This window comes from Equus asinus, chromosome 5 (assembly GCF_041296235.1).
Source record: "Equus asinus isolate D_3611 breed Donkey chromosome 5, EquAss-T2T_v2, whole genome shotgun sequence".
Taxonomy (NCBI): domain Eukaryota; kingdom Metazoa; phylum Chordata; class Mammalia; order Perissodactyla; family Equidae; genus Equus; species Equus asinus.
In genome coordinates this window covers 47,675,699-47,693,814 of record NC_091794.1, presented here as the reverse complement: position 1 = coordinate 47,693,814, position 18,116 = coordinate 47,675,699, and the positions used below count along the sequence as shown (strand labels likewise).

General features: G+C 40.7%; 1 protein-coding gene across 5 annotated transcripts in view; it reads left to right on the top strand.

Annotated features, from left to right (window-relative positions):
* FNDC3B (fibronectin type III domain containing 3B) overlaps positions 1-18,116 on the top strand; it is a 330,867-nt gene that overhangs the window by 271,500 nt on the left and 41,251 nt on the right. For all 5 annotated transcript variants that reach the window (XM_014866810.3, XM_014866812.3, XM_070509439.1 and 2 more), the window contains 7 exons: positions 267-338; positions 2,491-2,609; positions 4,352-4,457; positions 5,347-5,519; positions 7,883-7,996; positions 8,334-8,483; positions 12,758-13,038. In XM_014866810.3, the coding sequence (XP_014722296.2) occupies positions 267-338; positions 2,491-2,609; positions 4,352-4,457; positions 5,347-5,519; positions 7,883-7,996; positions 8,334-8,483; positions 12,758-13,038 (1,015 nt within the window). The remainder of the gene's footprint in view (positions 1-266; positions 339-2,490; positions 2,610-4,351; positions 4,458-5,346; positions 5,520-7,882; positions 7,997-8,333; positions 8,484-12,757; positions 13,039-18,116) is intronic.

Below are 18,116 nucleotides of genomic sequence, written 5' to 3'. Positions count from 1 at the left end.
ATTTTGCTCATCTTTCACTTTATAAATGCTAACTCTTTGACATTCCTTAGCTGTAATAATCTGATAGTATTCAGGATTTCTTGATATTTTTGTTTGTTTCTTTTGTTTTTCAAGAAAAGAGTCAGGTGAAATAATGTATTATTTTGCCTTTTGGTTCAATTCAGAATTAAGTCAGTATAACATTATATGATTTTCTGTTCTAATGATATTTACTAATAAAAATCAACACCTTTTCATAACTAATAACACATTTGATTACTTTCCAGATCCTCCGAAGGACAATGGTGGTTCAGAAATACTCAAGTACTTGCTGGAGATCACTGATGGAAACTCCGAAGGTGAAGGTTTTGGAAATTGTGTTATTCAAATCCTTTGGCAAGCCTGTTTTTTAATGTGATAAACATCTGTATCGTAATACTGGGTAATCATTAGTGATAGCGCTACTACAATAAACAAACCTTGGTCACACGTTGATAGTTTTTCTCTTTCAAGCACAGCGTCAGAGATCAGAGTCTGCTCAAAATGTACATTTTTATCATGTTTTTAAATTTTCTATGTCATTTCTTTAAGCCAGAGGTCCTAATTAATAGAATAATTAACTTTTTCATCCCCTCTCTTGGCACACTTTCTCTGGAAATTCTTATAAGCAGAGAGAGTGTCAGAAGCCGTCAGCAGGAAAGGTAAGGTAGAGACACCAAACAAGTGTGATAATCTACAAACTCCGATGTACAATGATGACAGACTAAATGTAGTCTTACTGTGGGCCGGTGACAAGTGTCACACTTTACAACAAATTTAGAAAATGTCTTTCCATCTTTGTTGTGATGTCTGAGTCAGATTATTTATTCATTCATTGTCACAGTCTGTGGGTTAAAGTGAAATAAGGTTAGATATCAAATTCCTTAAATAATGCCTTTTAAAAAGTTCTTAGATGTTCTTTCTAATAAAATTCATTAGGCTTTAATAGAAAAAATATTATAATCATCAGAACCTTAAAAATGAAATACCTCACCACTCTAATAATTCCTGCAACCACTAATTTAAAAAAAACACACATGCGTATGGCAGAAAAAGACAGAAAGAGTTAACAGTAAGTTTTACAAACAAACAATGCAGGTGCGTGGCTTGCCTTTTATTCTGTACTGTGACAGCCACCTGGCCTATTTTGTTTTTCATGTCAGTCAGGTCCTATTTTAAGCTAAGAACATGAGAATTCTTTGAGGTGGGCACAGCTGTGGTTGTTAGCATAAAATCATATTCTGTGCTTAAAATTTGATTTAGGTTTTTACGTTAGAAAACCTACCTAGGAGAGAAGTCATGCATATGCAGTGGCTCATTGTGAAAACCTAAGTATTTCTTTGGCTCTCTTGACCACTAATGACAAATCAAAAATAGATGCCATTCTCTGCTTAAAACTACCAACTTTGCCAGTGCATAATGTCAGTGATTAATTGAATCTTTTTGTTTCAGTCGTCCTTGTTCCCAGTTGCCTGTTCAGTAGAGGTTTTCTAATCAGAAATGTCAGGATCACTGTCTTTACTATTCCCCTTTCCCGTGTGGCCCTAGTGCATGTGACGTAATTGTCAATCTAGCCTAATAAGCAGCTGAGGGAATTTGTGGAAATATCATGGAATAGAGTAAAAGTGTTTTCCCTAAAACAACTTCATGGAGTAAAAGGCTTTTGTAAAATAGTCAGCTGGAAACATAGCGTTAGTGAGAACTAAACAGAAGAGAGAAAACATCCTAGCTGCCCAGACGTGAGAGCCAGGCAGTCACTCGAAGCAACCCAGATGCGTTTCCCCTGGTGGCAGCAGCCTCTTCGGACGCCTAGACCTCTCCAGGGGCCTTGCTTGCTTTCTTTAATCCTGAGAAGTGGTCAGATAACCTGGGTCACAATGAGTGTTTCATCTTTAATTTGTCACTATCCCAGGCCTTTTTGTCTTTGAAGTGCGGCTCCATGAAGACAGCCGGCCTTTGCGCCAGGGACTCAGTCTGTACTGGGAGGAATCTAGTCGCTGTGACCTCCGGGCAGATAAGACTCTTCCACAGTGCCCCAGACGGACCAGAAACCTCACACTGAGCAGCCTTCCCTACAGCCGGCTTGCCCAGGGGCTTCTCACATCAGAACCCTTGCACAGCTTGCTCGACACTGTCCTCTCTCTCCTCTTACCACTCCCCCTGGGCCAACAGCAGATTCTGTGTGGTTTCCAGCATCCAAACCTGATAGTCAGCAAATGTAATAATGGTGATACCAAGTAATCTAGCCAGCAGGACTAAGTGTTAAAAATGACTCCAGGTTATTTTAGTATTGAACTTTGTAAAGGAAATGGAAAGAGAAGCTTTTGGCTGTGTTTTTTTTTTAAAAAAAGAGAAAGAATAGGAGATGCTGGTTTTCATAGAAACCACTTAGAGCTTTTTCTTATCAGTAATGCTTGATACTATTACATGATTATAAAAGGCATAAACTCATACCTGTGTCTTGTTTTGCAGCGAGTCAGTGGGAGGTGGCGTACAGCGGATCGGCTACAGAATACACTCTCACCCACTTGAAACCAGGCACTTTGTACAAGCTCCGCGCATGCTGCATCAGCACTGGTGGACACAGTCAGGTTGGTTCAGTTTCGGTATAAAAGTAAACGTCTTTGGTCAAATTCAGACAACATATTTATAACATCAGAATAAAATTGCTATTTAGAATGTGTCGTGGCATCACATCATGAAATTAAAAGTAGAATGTTTTGCATTATGCATTAGAGAACATAAAGAGATAGACGTGAATGATGCTCCACTGAACTGTGGTACTTTGGGGTACATTTGTCACTTAGTTATTTCAGAGAAGACTTTGGCATGATCACACGTGACAGGTAAAAATTGAGGGTGGCCTGGATTTTCCGTTAGCTAAATAAGGGGAACCTCAGTTATTACAACCATAGAAAAGCATAGAATTTAGAGTCAAAAAGATATGACCTCCAGCACAGCTCTGCTGTTAGCACATCTGGCGATTTTATGAGATGATGACACACCCCTTCTTCGAGGTACTTTGCTGCCATCTGCTGGAAAATTATTGTAAAAACCGTATAAATCTATGATGACCCAGCTGAATGGCACCTCTGCAACTGTGCAGTGCCCACCTTCCCCATCTGTAGGCGGCAGCAGTTCTCTTGTTGTCTACTATTTATATGACCTTAGACCAGCCAGTTAACATGTTAGGAGCCTTGGTTTCAAACATACAGTGTTCTCATAGCTTCCAAATAACCTAATAAAGCACGTGAAGTGCTCTAGAAATGAGAGGGTTATTATCTAAATGGCTTTAACTTCCATTCAGAAAGTGAGCGAGAGGCGAGATGGTAGAAGACATTTTCATCAAAGAGATATTCAACATTATGGTGTGAAACTATTAATGTTAAGAGAGAGAGCAGCATAGTGGCTAATAGCCCTGTGCTGGGTTGACCTTTCAAGAGAATACCTGCCATTAGGATGCCTAATTTTGCCAGTCAACCCACCGCCCACATCATCTTGTGTTTATTTTCTTTTCCCCCCCAGGATAGTGTACTGCGATGTCTAGACTGTCCATATGGACAGACTCCTGAGAAAATAAGCAGCAGCTAGACCATGTCTTTGCAGTGCTAGGGCTCAGGACTGCTTGCGGGGTGGGGTGTATCCACACCAAAGCCACAGATTGTCCGCAGTACCTCCTACGCTGCACAGGGGCAGTGATCTCCTTGAGTGGGTGAAGCATGTTTTCTCTGCACCACTTCTCCTTGGGCAGAACAATGAGTGTGGTTGAGCTGCTTAGCTCTGCCTCATTTTCTCGCATCTCAAAAAGGGGATGAACTTTCGTACCACCAGCCTTATGCAACCAGATCCTGCAAAAAGAAGCCCTGCTTATTTCAGCATTAACAGGACCTACTGGTTAATGTCAGACTCAGTTGATTAATATCGACCTTATTTGCTTTTCTGCTCTGTATGTGGGTGGTTGGCCATTTATGGCACCATTTAAAAACTTCATCCAGCTGTTGTTTTGTGTTCTCTTCTGTCCTCATGAAGGGTTGCTCTGATTTTGGTTTAAAGGAAAATAATTGTGTGCTTAGGGTATATAACACTCATGGCTATAAATCTGACTTCAGAAATATTCATTTTTACCAATATCATATGCAGTATATGTCCACACTTAAAACACATGCACAGACACACACGAATATCTTATTATATAAAAAAAAAATCTACACATTCAACACGTAGCCCCCACTTGGTAGCATTTAGAGTTATGGGGTGGAATTTGCCTGGTATATAGACGTCTGATAAATTCACGGTAACTAAGAGGTGATTCTCTCCGGTGTTTCTCCCGCAGTGTTCTGAAAGTCTCCCTGTTCGCACACTAAGCATTGCACCAGGTCAGTGTCGACCACCGAGGGTTTTGGGTAGACCAAAGCACAAAGAAGTCCACTTAGAGTGGGGTGAGTGAACAAATCTTCACATTGACATTGACAATTTGGACAATTGGAGATTGAGTTTAAGACTTAATGCTTTGTAATTAAGTTGCAAGTCTTCCTTCTGAAAACTCTTCTTTCTTTCTGTTGAAAACGTCCTATTCTTTTTAATGTGTGTCGGCTTGGGTTTGTATTCTCCCCCATGCTGTCGCTCATCCTCCTCTTCCAGTGGTGCCACACATGCACAGAGGGCACTTTTCTAGAAAATGTTTCAGAGCAGCTAGTTTTTTTCAGGAATTTTTCAACTTTATCCATAAAAGAAAAGTTGTGCTCCATTTAGAGATTAATCCAGAAGTGGTTCATAAGGTAACATCTAATTCCTCCTCATCTTTGCTGCTTTGTCACAGGTGGGTCCCGGTGTTCTCTAGTATGGACTCAAGCTGTATTAGCATTTCCTGTTGTGTCAGCAGTTTCCAGCATGTAAAATTGCGAATATAAACCTGCAAAACTCTATCAGACTCTTTTCCCCCCACCACTTATGTCTAAGATGTAATAAAATATTGGGCCAATTTTGAGTCCTCCCTCTTGATTTAATGTGTCCTTTGGTTTCAAGTTAAAGATTTCCTTCCTTCTATCTCTTTACCTTGCATTAGAATGTAAAGAAATTTGCTTAATACTTCTATGGTTTGGGAATTATTTTGTTAGTGTAATTAAATGTACTCGCTTGGAAAAGTATGGATAACATCATCTCAGAAACGTTTTCTATCTCTTTTTTTGGAGTGGGGGTTCTTCTCTAAGAGATATTGAGGACAGGCCACCTACATGATGTTTTTCAAACCTGGTGGAAAATCGAGTGTGATATGGCCAGCTGGAAGCACAAAAATGTTCTAAGATGAAAAACATTCTCCATTCCCAGATGTTCCTGCCTCTGAAAGTGGCTGCGAGGTCTCGGAGTACAGTGTGGAGATGACGGAGCCCGAGGATGTAGCTTCAGAGGTGTACCATGGGCCAGAGCTTGAGTGCACCGTTGGCAACTTGCTTCCCGGAACCGTGTACCGTTTCAGGGTGAGGGCGCTGAATGACGGAGGGGTGAGTATAAGGTTACACACCATAACCAAGATAGAAGGTTCTAGCACTACCCTTTCTACCCTGCTGAAATTCCTCTGCAGTGTATGTCCAACCTTGACAACCATTGCAGAAGTGTATGTAGAATCTTCTTTCTGAATTGCTATATTGTGATTTCATGTAGACCCACCACTGGAAATTTTGTTTCTTTTGTCCTCATATCATTAACACAGAGTTCAAGTTTAATAAGAACATCATCTTTTAGATGCTTTTGGTAATTTTTAAAATAATTTGCAATTATCTCATTGACCATATTAATCAGTCATGGGAAACTAGGGCACACTGTATCCCTTTACCATATTGTGTAAATTACCCCGCAGTGTCTTAGGTCAGTGTTTTCTGTTTTTCTTTTTTGAGGAAGATTGGCCCTCAGCTAACATCCATGCCCATTTTCCTCTACTTTATGTGTGGGATGCCTGCCACAGCATGGCTTGACAAGTGGTGCGTAAGTCTACCCCTGGGATCCAAACCAGTGGACCCCAGGCTGCCAAATTGGCTCTTCCAAACTTAGCACTATGCTACTGGGCTGCTCCCCCCGCCTTAGGTCAGATTTTAAAACTAGACTGGGGTAGAGGCCAGGGCGGCCAGCTTGCTTGTTTTTGTTTTGTTTTGTTTCAAGTGAAGACTCTCTGGCCCTCCCATCCACTGCTCCATTTGGAGTTGTCAAGGTGGGCTATTTGAGCTTAAAATATCTGCGTCTGTATTCTATCCACAAAGATGTTTTGTTTTTTTGGTTTTTGGGGTTTTTTTTTGAAATTGCAGAGTGGTGTGAATTTTGGGCAGATTGATGATGAGAACTAGGTGATTCAGAAACTGTAGGGCTGAAACATGAAAGAAGGCAGAGGGGTGTGGGTAAAGCAGACTGCTGCCAGAGCCCCCAAAGTGCCGTGAGGTGTATAGACGCGTTCCATGCAAATAAATAGATGCAAGTAATTGATGAAGTTTTAAAAATAAGAAAGCTCAACTGACAGTGACAGGGAATTGACCGTAACTTTTTCTAGTTCTTGGTAGTCTTCTTCAAGATTTCAGAAGTGAAATGTGTTTGCGTTTAATCCATTCCGTGTTAGCCACAACTGACTGTGAAAACATTTGGTCTGAAGTAGGGTCTCGGACCTTTAACAGGAACTGGATTTCTTCTAACTCTCCATTAGGAAAGAATTTCAGACACAACACAGATATTTAAATTTAAAAAAAATGCAAAACTAAACATAAAAATGTAATGATGAGAAGATAAGAAAGCCTGTGCACCCAGACTTATATAAGTAGAAAGAGCTTGGATGGTGCTGATCACAGAAGCTGCAGAAACTTTATTTTGCTGCTGTTTTTGCCCTTTTCCTCATCGACCTCTTTGGATTTCTGCCATAACAGAGATAAACATGCAACTGGACTGATTTGACTTTCTCTCCCCTTTCACTAATTTGTCATATAAACAAATTATCTTCAGCCTGGTTTATTCCTGTTGTATTGGAAGTTAACTGTGTATTTGACTTGTAGCCTCCATTTCAGAGAGCTGCTCCCTCCCACCGCCCGCCAGTATATGTACAAATTGTGTTGGAAAATGTTGAGAGTTGTTTGGTTTTGTTTTTTTTAATCTTCTTTCCCATTTTGAAAAACATAGTTACATACTTCATTAGCCTGGAAATTATTTTTATTTTACTCTTTGTGGTATCACATATTCCACTATTGAAATGGGTAGTTATGGCTCTCATGAAAGTTTTAAATTTCAGTGGAGGTTGGCTCTGAGCAGTGTGGTCACTGATGGTGATATAAAGAAAAGAGACGTGCAGTGTAAACCTTCTAATAGAAGGGATGGCGGGGCCACGCTGAGAAAATGTTCACAGGAGCATTAAACTTTCAAAATGGAAAATACTGGTAACCAGAAGAAATTACTCAGAATTTGATAACCAATAATTCCAAGAGATTTTATGCCTTAAAAATCAACCTGCAGTGTGTATCTGAGTTAGTTTTCTTTGATGTCCTCTGAGAGGTGTTAAAGCACAATGCCATGGTGTGTCAAAAATGAGCATATTTTTGTTTCTGATGTCACAGGGAAGGAAAAATGTTTGGTAAACCAACTTTCTAATCCTTTTGAATGAAAAGAATATAGACATGTAATAGACATTTACCACTCAGGGAATGTATGTAGGAAAAAACCTTACACACATTCACCTGAAAGTGAAACCCATTTGGTAATACTTCTTAATTAGTTGCATTGGTGATGGTGTTAGCCTGGCCCTCATTTGGTTATATACACACACGCACAAACACAGACACGTGTGTGTGCACACATACATACATACGAGCCTGTGTGTGTTCTTCTCTTTCAGTATGGTCCCTATTCTGATGTCTCAGAAATCACCACTGCTGCAGGGCCTCCTGGACAGTGCAAAGCACCTTGTATTTCTTTTACGCCTGATGGATGTGTCCTTGTGAGTTGGGAGGTAAGTCAGGCCCAGGTTCTACATCAGTTTCTGTTTCTTCTACTTTATCTGCCTCCAAATGCAAGTTAGGAGGAACCTGCAAAGCCAGAATTCACGTGGAGGTGATGTTTACACAGTGATCTCCTTTGGCACTGGCTCACTGTCATTTAGAGTTGTGGAAATTTTGCTACTGGGCAGAATTGAAAGGAAGTTGAGCATCTCTTTTGTTCCTTTCTTTTGTATGTATTCAAAATATCCTGGGGCATGTTGCTCTTTCCCAGTTTAGTTAATTGAATGCAAATGTCATAGGGTTTCCTTCATAGTGAAATTATTAACCTCGTGGATTGATGCTTTCCAGAGTCCGGAAAGCGCTGGTGCCGACATCTCCGAGTACAGGTTGGAATGGGGAGAAGACGAAGAGTCTTTAGAACTCGTTTATCACGGGGCAGATACCGGCTTCGAAATGAGGGATCTGCTGCCTGCTGCGCAATATTGCTGTCGACTCCAGGTGGGCTGACTTTATGCAGATGTTCCCCACAGACACTGGTACCCAAGAAAAGCCTCGTGAGGAGACTTACTCAAAGGCTTGTGATGGAGGCTATCAGGAGGGATGACAGGGAAGAGAGGGTCCTTTTAAATAAAAGTAAATTTAATTGTTTTGGTATTTTACCTCTAATTTTCGCTTCTCAAGGAGATCCTAAAAGATGAAAATAAAACCAGATTCTTCTCCACTCTACTTCTCAGCACCCTTGCGTCCTGCTTGTTTGTCAGTTCACTGAGTAAATGACCGAGGCAAAGGCAAGCACAGCTCCTTAGGGAAGACGCCTTCTGTCTGAATTCCCTGGAGATGCACATTCCAGCAGGAAAGCCACTTAAAACTTGCGAAGACAGAAAATTCACATGCCAGCTGTTAAATGGAGCCAAAAACAAATATTAGAGAATGTAGGACCCACCTCCCACTTGCCAGTGACCATGAACAAGGCTGGTTATCTCTAAGCTTCCACTTGAGAATCCAAATAGACTAACGTCAAGAACAGTCGGCTCATAGCCTGAGCCCCATGAGTGACAATAGTCATGGACTTACTTTTATTTTATTAACTTAAATGATTTATTCTTTGTCCCTTTGTAAAGCCTGTTGTTCGAGAAATCAGGGTTTTTTTGGTGCCTTTCTTTCCATTTGTCCAGTAACCTTTCCAGAGCACTACTTTGTGCCAGAATCAAAAGATGATCAGGATGATCAACAGGAGAGAGAAAAAGATTAATCAGATGTGGTTCTTGACCTTGAAGAGGTCTGTCTTCACACACATTTAGTTAAATAGGTGAAGAAGTAAAGATGGCAGATGTAGGTTTCCACCTGGTTTAAGTCACGGATCAGATTGCTTATTACAAGTCTATCGACACTCAGTATCTCTGACCTCTTTGGAGAAAATATTCCCGACGTAAGTTAATTTTCCAGATCACCTGAAGCTTTTCTATTAAGTTCTGAAGGCTGCTTCATCATAAACATTTCTGCTTAAACTCTTGTGTTATCCACCTTCGCTCTCAGTGGAGCTCCTGGGCCATAATTAACCCTTTGTCAGTGAGTCAGGGTCATAGCACATCATCCGATCTTTATAATAGCGATGCTGAGTCATTGGGAAAGGGTTAAAGTATGTGCCACACTCCTGTTTTTGGAACAAGGCAGGATGTAAATAAACAACATCTGCCACCACAGGATAGAACTTCACTGTGCTTTTCGAGTTTTGATCTCTCTTTAAAACATTCTACTTCCTTTTTTTCCTTTCAGGGTATATGTTGTCTTTAGCACTCACTTCCCAAAACTGCATTTTAAGAGAGACATTGGCAAGAATAGAGCCTGCGTAATAATCTTGCCTCTCGGCTTTGGTAGTCAGAAGTAGAAAATATTTTCAAATGTGTATACTTGTTTGTCATAAAATGAGTCAGACCCTGTGAAGGGAATAGTGCTCTAAGGCCACCATTGCTATGCTAGGAAAGTATTGCCAGGAAAAGGGTCTCCTCAACCTGTAGTGATGTCTTGGTATCTATGGGCCACATATAAATTATTTTCGTTTGACGTTACTACCAAGTCAGGTTAAACCCGAATATTCTTTTGAATATTTGGCACCTTAAAAATTAAATCGCTGTAATTCCTATATTGTATTTTATAAAAATTAGGTGAAACATTTCTTGTTTTACTCAGGAATTTTTGAATTTTTATATTCTTTCTTAGGAATATTTTAATTAACAAGCACCAAAGTACTTCTTTTCACATGAGGCATATTGTATGTTGTAGGCATACTCTTAAGATTCTTCGGAATGGGTTCCTTTGAAAACTGGTAACAATAAGTGGTATAAATCCAGGAAACATTTTCCATAGAGTGACGCTAGTAAAAGAAAATGGGATCCTGGATAGGATCCTGGAATAGAAAAAGAATATTATTAGAGAAATTTATAAGAGTTGAATCAGGTTTGTATGTAGTTAATGCTGTTGTACCAATGTTAATTTCCTGGTGTTGATCATTGTCCCATAGTTACAGAAGGTGTTAATATTGGGGAAAGCAGGGGGAGAGAGATATGGAAATTTTTCTGTACTATTTTTGCAACTTTCCTGTAAATCTAAAATTAGTTCAAAATGAATTTTTGTTTTTAAGTAGGAAAAATTATTTTGTTCTTGGTTTTCCCAGTGGAAAGGAGAGAAGTGAAGCAGCGACTGTTGGCCCGACACTGCCAGGATTTTACGTTAACTAATTTAATCTTTACAATAATCCTATGAACTAGGCGTTACTCTCCCCATTTTACATCTGAGGAAACAGACTGAGAGATGTTAATTTGCCTCAGATCACACAGTTAGTGAAGAATGGAATCAAAATTTGAACTAAGCTCCAGTGCCATGCTCTTTTCCTTGTGTTACGTGGTGATATAAAGTCTTAATTATGTGAGCACTGGGCTTCACGATATCTTGTTTTTCTGCCCCTGTCATAAAAATCTCTAAATATATACTCTTACAATAAATTGTGACAAAATTTTACCGACAAGAGTTGAAATAGTGTCATGAAATAGGAATAGATATGACGAAATAGTACGATAGAGTTTTAAAAGTGATTTGATAATGAATGCTCTGAGCTTGCTTCTTTGAAATTAAGAGTAATACACACGCCTTATAAGTTTTGTTTTGAGCCCTTGATTTAAGTGCTCAGACTCCTTTCCTTTAGTTTGTAGTTTGTCTTCATAAGCTCTCCTAGGAAGTAAATAAGAACTTGGTTTTAGAGTCCATTCATTTTTGTAAGGAGGCAGCCAAATGTTTTTCTCTTTATAAGGAAAAACAATATTTTTAGTAACATTTATTGAGCACATCCTCTGTGTCAGCTACTCTTGTAGTTGCTGAGGACAGAACAGTGAGTGAACCAACAGACAGCCTTGCCCTCATGGAACTTACCTTCTAATCAGGGGAGTAATTATGTGAAATACATGCTATCCTGATGGTAAATGAAAATGATGAAAAAGCAAAGAAAAGAAATAGGAAATGAAGAGGATCGTGGGGTGGGGTGAGTGCAAGTTTAAATTCCGTGTGCTGAGAGGGCTCGCTGAGAAGGCAGCACTTGAGAGAAGGCCTGAAGGAGTGAGGGAGTGAGCGGTGCAGATGTCTGGGGAAAAAACTTTATGGCCAGAGGGACAGCAAGTTGCAAAGGCCCCCAGGTGGAGGAAACGTGCTGTCCCTGTGGAACAGTAGGGAAGCCAGTATGGCTGGAGCAGAGTAAGTGAGGGAAGAGCAGTAGGTGACAAGGTCAGAGTAGTAATGGGTTTTTTGGGAGGGTGGTGATGGTGAGCAGATCAGATAGGGTCTTGTATGCTGTTGTGAGGACTTTGAAGTATATTCTAAATATGGTGGGAGGCCATTGAAGGGATTTGAGCAGTATCACTCTGCTGGCTGTGAATATAGACTATGCGGCAAGAGCTGACACAGATACCAGTTAGAAGGTCATTACAGTAACCAGATGAGAGAGTGTAGTTGGACTAGGATGGTGGTACAGGATGTGCTGATGGCTTGGATAGGCGTACGAGAGGAAGAAAGATGTCCAGCAGTAACTCAGAGATATGACTTGAACAACCTGAAAGGTAGGGAAAAGCAACCAGCGAAGGTGGTTGAGAAGCAGCAGCAGCTAAGTGGAAACAGGAGTACAGGTCCTGGAGCGCAAGGAGATAAGCATTTGAAAGAATGATCAGGTGTCAGCTCTGGTGCTCAGGTAAAGTCATATGAGGGCTGAGCGGTGACTGCAGATAGGAGTTTAGCATTCACATGGAAAACAGTAGATAATTTTCTAAAATTCCTATAGCTCTTCCAGGGCAGCACTTGAGTTAAAAGTCAGCTTACTGAATTCTGGTCCCAGCTTGCCTCTGAATCTGGGGCCTGAGTTATTTCACCTGACCTTGAGTTCTCCTTTGTGAAAGTCAGATAAGAATACTTGCCGTTTAATAGCTACCTTAGTTACTGTGAAGGTCGCATAAGACTGAAGTGGGCTGTGCAAATATAAAGTGTTATTTTAAAATCATTTTTCCTAAGAGGTGATGGTGGTGATGTTATCTTTTGCTTTATTAGCAGAAAAGAGGTGATTGGCATTTTTTGGAAAGTCATCATTAGATTGAACAGTTTCTAAGATTTATTTCTACCTACATTTCTGGAAGTAAACCTTATATTTAAATTTGTTTAACAGCACCTAATATGGATGCATTAGGAAGTGCTAATAGAGTAATGTGGACTTTATCTTGCTGTTCTTTTTTTAGGCTGTCAATCAAGCTGGAGCAGGACCGTACAGTGAGCTTGTCCTTTGCCAGACACCAGCATCTGCCCCTGACCCTGTCTCCACTCTCTGTGTCCTGGAGGAGGAGACCCTCAATGCCTACCCCGATTCACCTTCTTTGTGCCTTGTACTGAACTGGGAAGAGCCGTGCAATAATGGATCTGAAATCCTTGCTTACAATATTGATCTTGGAGACACTAGCATCACTGTGGACAATACCACCTCCCACATTATGAAAGATCTCCTTCCGGAAACCACCTACCGGTGAGTGCAAGGGCATAGAGGTGAAGCTGCATCGACACGGCAGCACCTCGCCTGCGGACCTTGCAGGTTCTAAAGGCCAAATGGGTGAATTCTAGCCATTCTTAATGTATTTAAGAGTACTAAATGCAAAATATAGTTTTAAAACTGTATTTGTAATATATATTGTATGTATATACTGTATATATACAATATATATGCATAGTACATATTGTATATATATATGTATATTGTGATGCTTTATACTTCATGAATTGGTTACAAATTTAGACACTTTCTAACCTCTGTGGGGGAATATCACCTACCACTCACTTTAATTCAGTTCTTCCCTCTTGGTCTCTGGGTAACCACTTTCCTTTGTATTTTTACTGCGACTCGTATCACTCTGCAGACACCCTCTGTCCTCACCATGTACTTGCCCACTCCTGACACAGAGCTCCACGATTCTTCTGATGCCCTCAAAGCAGATGTAATGTTACATAGCAATTGTGAAGTAGCTTTTACTCAGGATTTCACAAGGTGCCAAAGAAGTTAGACCACCCACCATGGAGCCAAAGTTGATTAACGTCTACATGCTCTGTCCCCACCCCCCCCCACCCCACCCCCCCTGCCCCAAGTTACGACCTGGGAGCCAGCCACCTCACCTTCCTCTGAGACACATTTTCTCCGTCATGGCCTCTTAACATTTCAGATCACTTAGCTCTGTCTCCAAGTTGTCATAACTCACTCAAGACAGTTTTCCGATTAGCAAGACCAGGTCCTTAGAGGAATGGAGGACCCATCTGTGGTTATGCAGGTGTGCCCTGTCAGGACATCTCCCTTGGTCAGACTGAGAGGTGTTTCTCAAGGAGGTGAAGTAGTGCACAGATTTTCAGATTCAGGGCCTCAGCGGTATCTAGGCAAGTTACTTAACCTCTCCATGTCTCAGCTGCTTCTTCCGTGAAATGAGAACAGGATTACTTACCTCAGAAGAATGTTGCAAGGAGTAAGTAAATGAATAGTAAATGCTTATATAGAGCCCAGCAGTACATAGCAAGTGCACAATTAACATGCATTGTTATTTTCATCGTTCTCAAGATCATCATCCAACAAACCTAGTTCTTCTCAGAGTGGGGCAGGAAGAGTGAAGAGCAGGCAGATAAATTTCCTGCTAAAGAAGAGTGTATCATTTTCACTTATTTTTTCCTGCAGTATTTTCTAGTTCTGTAGTCTGGTAGACTACCTGGTTTTTCCATAGAAGCTGAAGAAAGAAATCAGCTCATCAGCTGTAAGATACAAAAGTTCGGTCCCGCATATCATTTCACCTCTACTGTTTCTCTCTCTTCCTATATCTTTTGTGAATAATTCATATAAGTACATTTGTTTTGCTTTTTAGAACAATGACAATTTTTTATTTTTGTTTACTCTTTCATTCTTATAAGAAGTCTCTTCTGGACACAGTCCTGTGCACTGTGGATCCACAAAACAGTGATAAACGCTGTCCTTGCCCTCAGAGCACTCACAGAATCAGGGGACACTTAAATAGCAACCTGGCATAGTCGAGGATTGTGGCATCACAGGCTGAAAATAACACTGTTCACAGACTCCTGGAGGCATTTCAGAGAGGAAGAACCCAGGGTTCAGAACGGTCAGGGTGGTTCGAAGTGGGACTTGAGATAGAAACTGAATGAAGGAGGAAATGACTTACATAGAAGAAGAGGCGGGCCAAGGCCATTGTTTCATTTTTAGCCTTTTAGCCAGTCTCGGAAAACCAGTCTTCACTTGTTTGCCACCAAATACTAAGTGCCTGTGGTGTCCAGAGCACTCTGATCAGGTGCTGAGGAAATTCAGAGGTGATTAAAGCCAGACCTCAGGGAATTTCCCCAGTGACAATGTGCTAAGGAAACCTGACCATTCTTCTCTGGGGAAAAATGACCAAGTGAATGTCATCCCCCAGCTGTTTCTAAGAGACCAGATGTTCAGAATATTGCCTGACCTTGATCCCTCAGGCCAGAAAACCTATGAAGGACCCACGCTGGTTCAGGGTCTCACTGAAAGGTTTTGTGTGCCCTCTGATCCACGCCCTTGTCTAACCTGGAGTGGACCTCAAATCCTCCGGTCAGTCTCTGAACGTTCAGGGCAGCAATTATAAAAGGACTCTTAGAGCAAGGTGTTAGCCCAAGAATTTCACTTGTTCCTGACATTGTGCCTTCCTTAAAGGTGGCTTAAATAATTGTAAAACTTGAAGGGTTGTGGAAGGCTGATATTGGAGGAATGTTGACTTTTATTAGTCAACATGCAGTCAAGTGACTTCTAGAAAGAATTCTAGAGCTCAAGAATCTTTAGTGATGAAATGCGAGTTACAGTGGAAATTATCAAAAATATCTTCCATATAAGTGGTTGATTTAAAGATGCGTTAAAAAGTACCTCAGAGGATAAATGCGTTATGGAGAAGATGAAATGGTTTAGTGGTGTAGGAGCTGTGCAAGATTGAGCTGAGATTTGGATGGTAAAACCTCGAGATTCTATTTAGAAAGTATTTAATGGATGTAGCATAAATAATTAAATTCAGTATTAATATGCAAGGCTAGTATATTAAGCTGAATGTGGAAAGTCACAATGGGAGGATGTGACGTCTTAACCTTACAGGGTAGGTAGGTAGATAGCATTTTAGACAGATTGCATGAAAATTGAATAGCTTTAGAAAAGACAGATCTTTGGCCCTAGTCAAACTGTGTTTTCTTGGCCAAAAAAAAAAATTTATTCAAAGTCTTTGCTGGCCAATCAGTAAATAAATTGGACCTTTCATATTTAAGATATTAAGATTAATTTTCATATTTAAGATCATCTTTTGTACAACTTAAGGAGTTTAGTTTCTACAGTGCATAATTGGGTACTCTTTAGTAGAACTCTGGTCAACCCACAGTCTTGTTCTTTTATGTTTCACAAAAACACAATTGCAGTAGTTTTGGTGAGATACAAAATGAGTATTTCAAGGAACTAAAGGTGTAATTTTGGTCCAATCAACTTTTACTTCACCGTCTTCTGTTCCATAAATTGGTTAAAATATAAGTGAACAGATCGTGGTGTTCTAGATAAAAATGTGGAATGAAACATTTTAAGCAGGCCATGGGGTTTGAGTAAAGGACCTATTTCTTTTGTTTCAGCAGTTACACGTTGTTATCCCACTGAGGTTATTTTTTCTCTGCGTTGCCTGGACAGAATTGTGCACCTCTCTAGCAAACCTTTTGATGCAGAAAGGTTTTTCTAGTGCATCCATCACATCTCCATTGGTGTTGCAAAATTACCCATTGGCTTACTGATACCCTGTATGGAATTTGGTTGGAATTACAATGCTATTTTTAAACACATTACTTTTAAGCATAGAACTGAGTTTGAAATTGAATTTGTGTTTTGGTTTGAAGAGGAAAAAAGAGTATTACCAAAAACAAAGACGTAGCTTTTCTTTGTATGCTTCCAGCCACGTGTAATCTTAGGATTTGTGAGCTGGAGAGACAAGATCGCCTGCTGTCACCCCTTCCCAGGGTCCTGGCTTGAGCATCTCCAGTGATGGAGCAGTGGTTCTAGCTTCTCCTCACCAGGCAGTCCGTTCCATTTGTGAATAACTCTATTTTTGTAGAGTTTCCCTTATATTTTGTCAAAACCTTCTAAATCTAAAATCAACTCAGTTGATCCTGGGACTTTCTCTCCAGCAGTGGTTCTCAAAATGTGGTTCCTGGACCAGTAACATCAGCATCACCTGGAAACTTGTGAAAATGCAGAGTATCAGGCCCTAGCGCAGACCTGCTGAATCAGACACTCCGGGATGGGCCGACACTGTGCTTTAATTAGCCCTGCGGGAGATTTTGATGCATGTTGAAGTTTGAGAACCTCTGCCCTAGAGCAGTGATTCTTGAATGTTACTGTATATAAGAGTCTCCTGCAGACCTTTTGCACGAAACAGATGTCTGAGCCCCACTCCTGTAGACTGCAGTGCAGAAGCCCCAGAAGGGGCCTAGACATCATCTTATAACGTCCGCTACCTCATACCTACCCATGCTCGCTTCATTTAGATCTTTCTTCACTCCTTTGGGTTTTCTGTATCCTCCACCATCCTCTTCAGTGAGTGATCTGGGTTTCTTGATGACCTCTCTAATGTGTAGTGCCCAGACCTCCAGGAATGGCCTGGCTGGCTGTCTCAGAGCAGAGTAAGCCTGTCACCTCTCTTTTCTTCTCCATATTGAGCAGTTAGTAAGGTTGCCATAAAACTACATTTTTTGGCAACCTCATTATGTCTGACTCATACTGAGCTGACAAACAACTAAAACTTGAGGTAGGTTTGTTATGCTCGTTTATGCTTTTTGCTAGGTAAAAATAGGGATGAAAATTTTACTGAGTCCTTCCTATATGTCAAGCACTACATCAGCCTGCCAAGAAGTGAATGATAATCACTTCATCCTAACAAGATGTAGTGAGCTTTATTAGGAGACAAGTTCTGAATAGTTCAGAAGTAGCACGCTAGAGTCAGACAGCCTTGACTGCAATCCTGGATTGCTCATTTATTGTCTCTCTGACCTTTGGCAAGTTAAGATTTCTGTGCCTCAGGTTTCTGGTCTATAAAATGAGGCTAATAACTTTAACTACCTAGTAGCATTGTTGTGTGTTTTAGATAAGATTTCAGGCACCTAGTATGGGACCTGACACATAGTAAGCAAGCATTCAATAAACTTTATCTGTTGCTGATGTTTGTTAGGGAAGAAATGAGCTGGGAAGTGGGTTGTGACCAGATTATAGCTTGATGTGTCTGTGGAAATATGGCCTTGTCCCTTAAGCAATGGGAAACATTTAAGGGTTTTTTTTCCTGTCAAGGCAGGGCATGAAAAAAACCCAGTTGAAGTGCCTGGAGATGGAATGGGGGCCCTGGTATCTGAGGTGCTGTCAGGAGAAGCAGCGTGGTTGAGGGAGGGTTGGCTCTGAGCCAGCTCAGGTTACCCCTCCAGGAAGCCTTTTCTGAATAACTTTGCTCTGAGCACATCTTTTCCCCAAAGGGAGAGATTTTATATTTCGTCAGAAGTTATCTGATAATTATTCTCTTCTTTCAT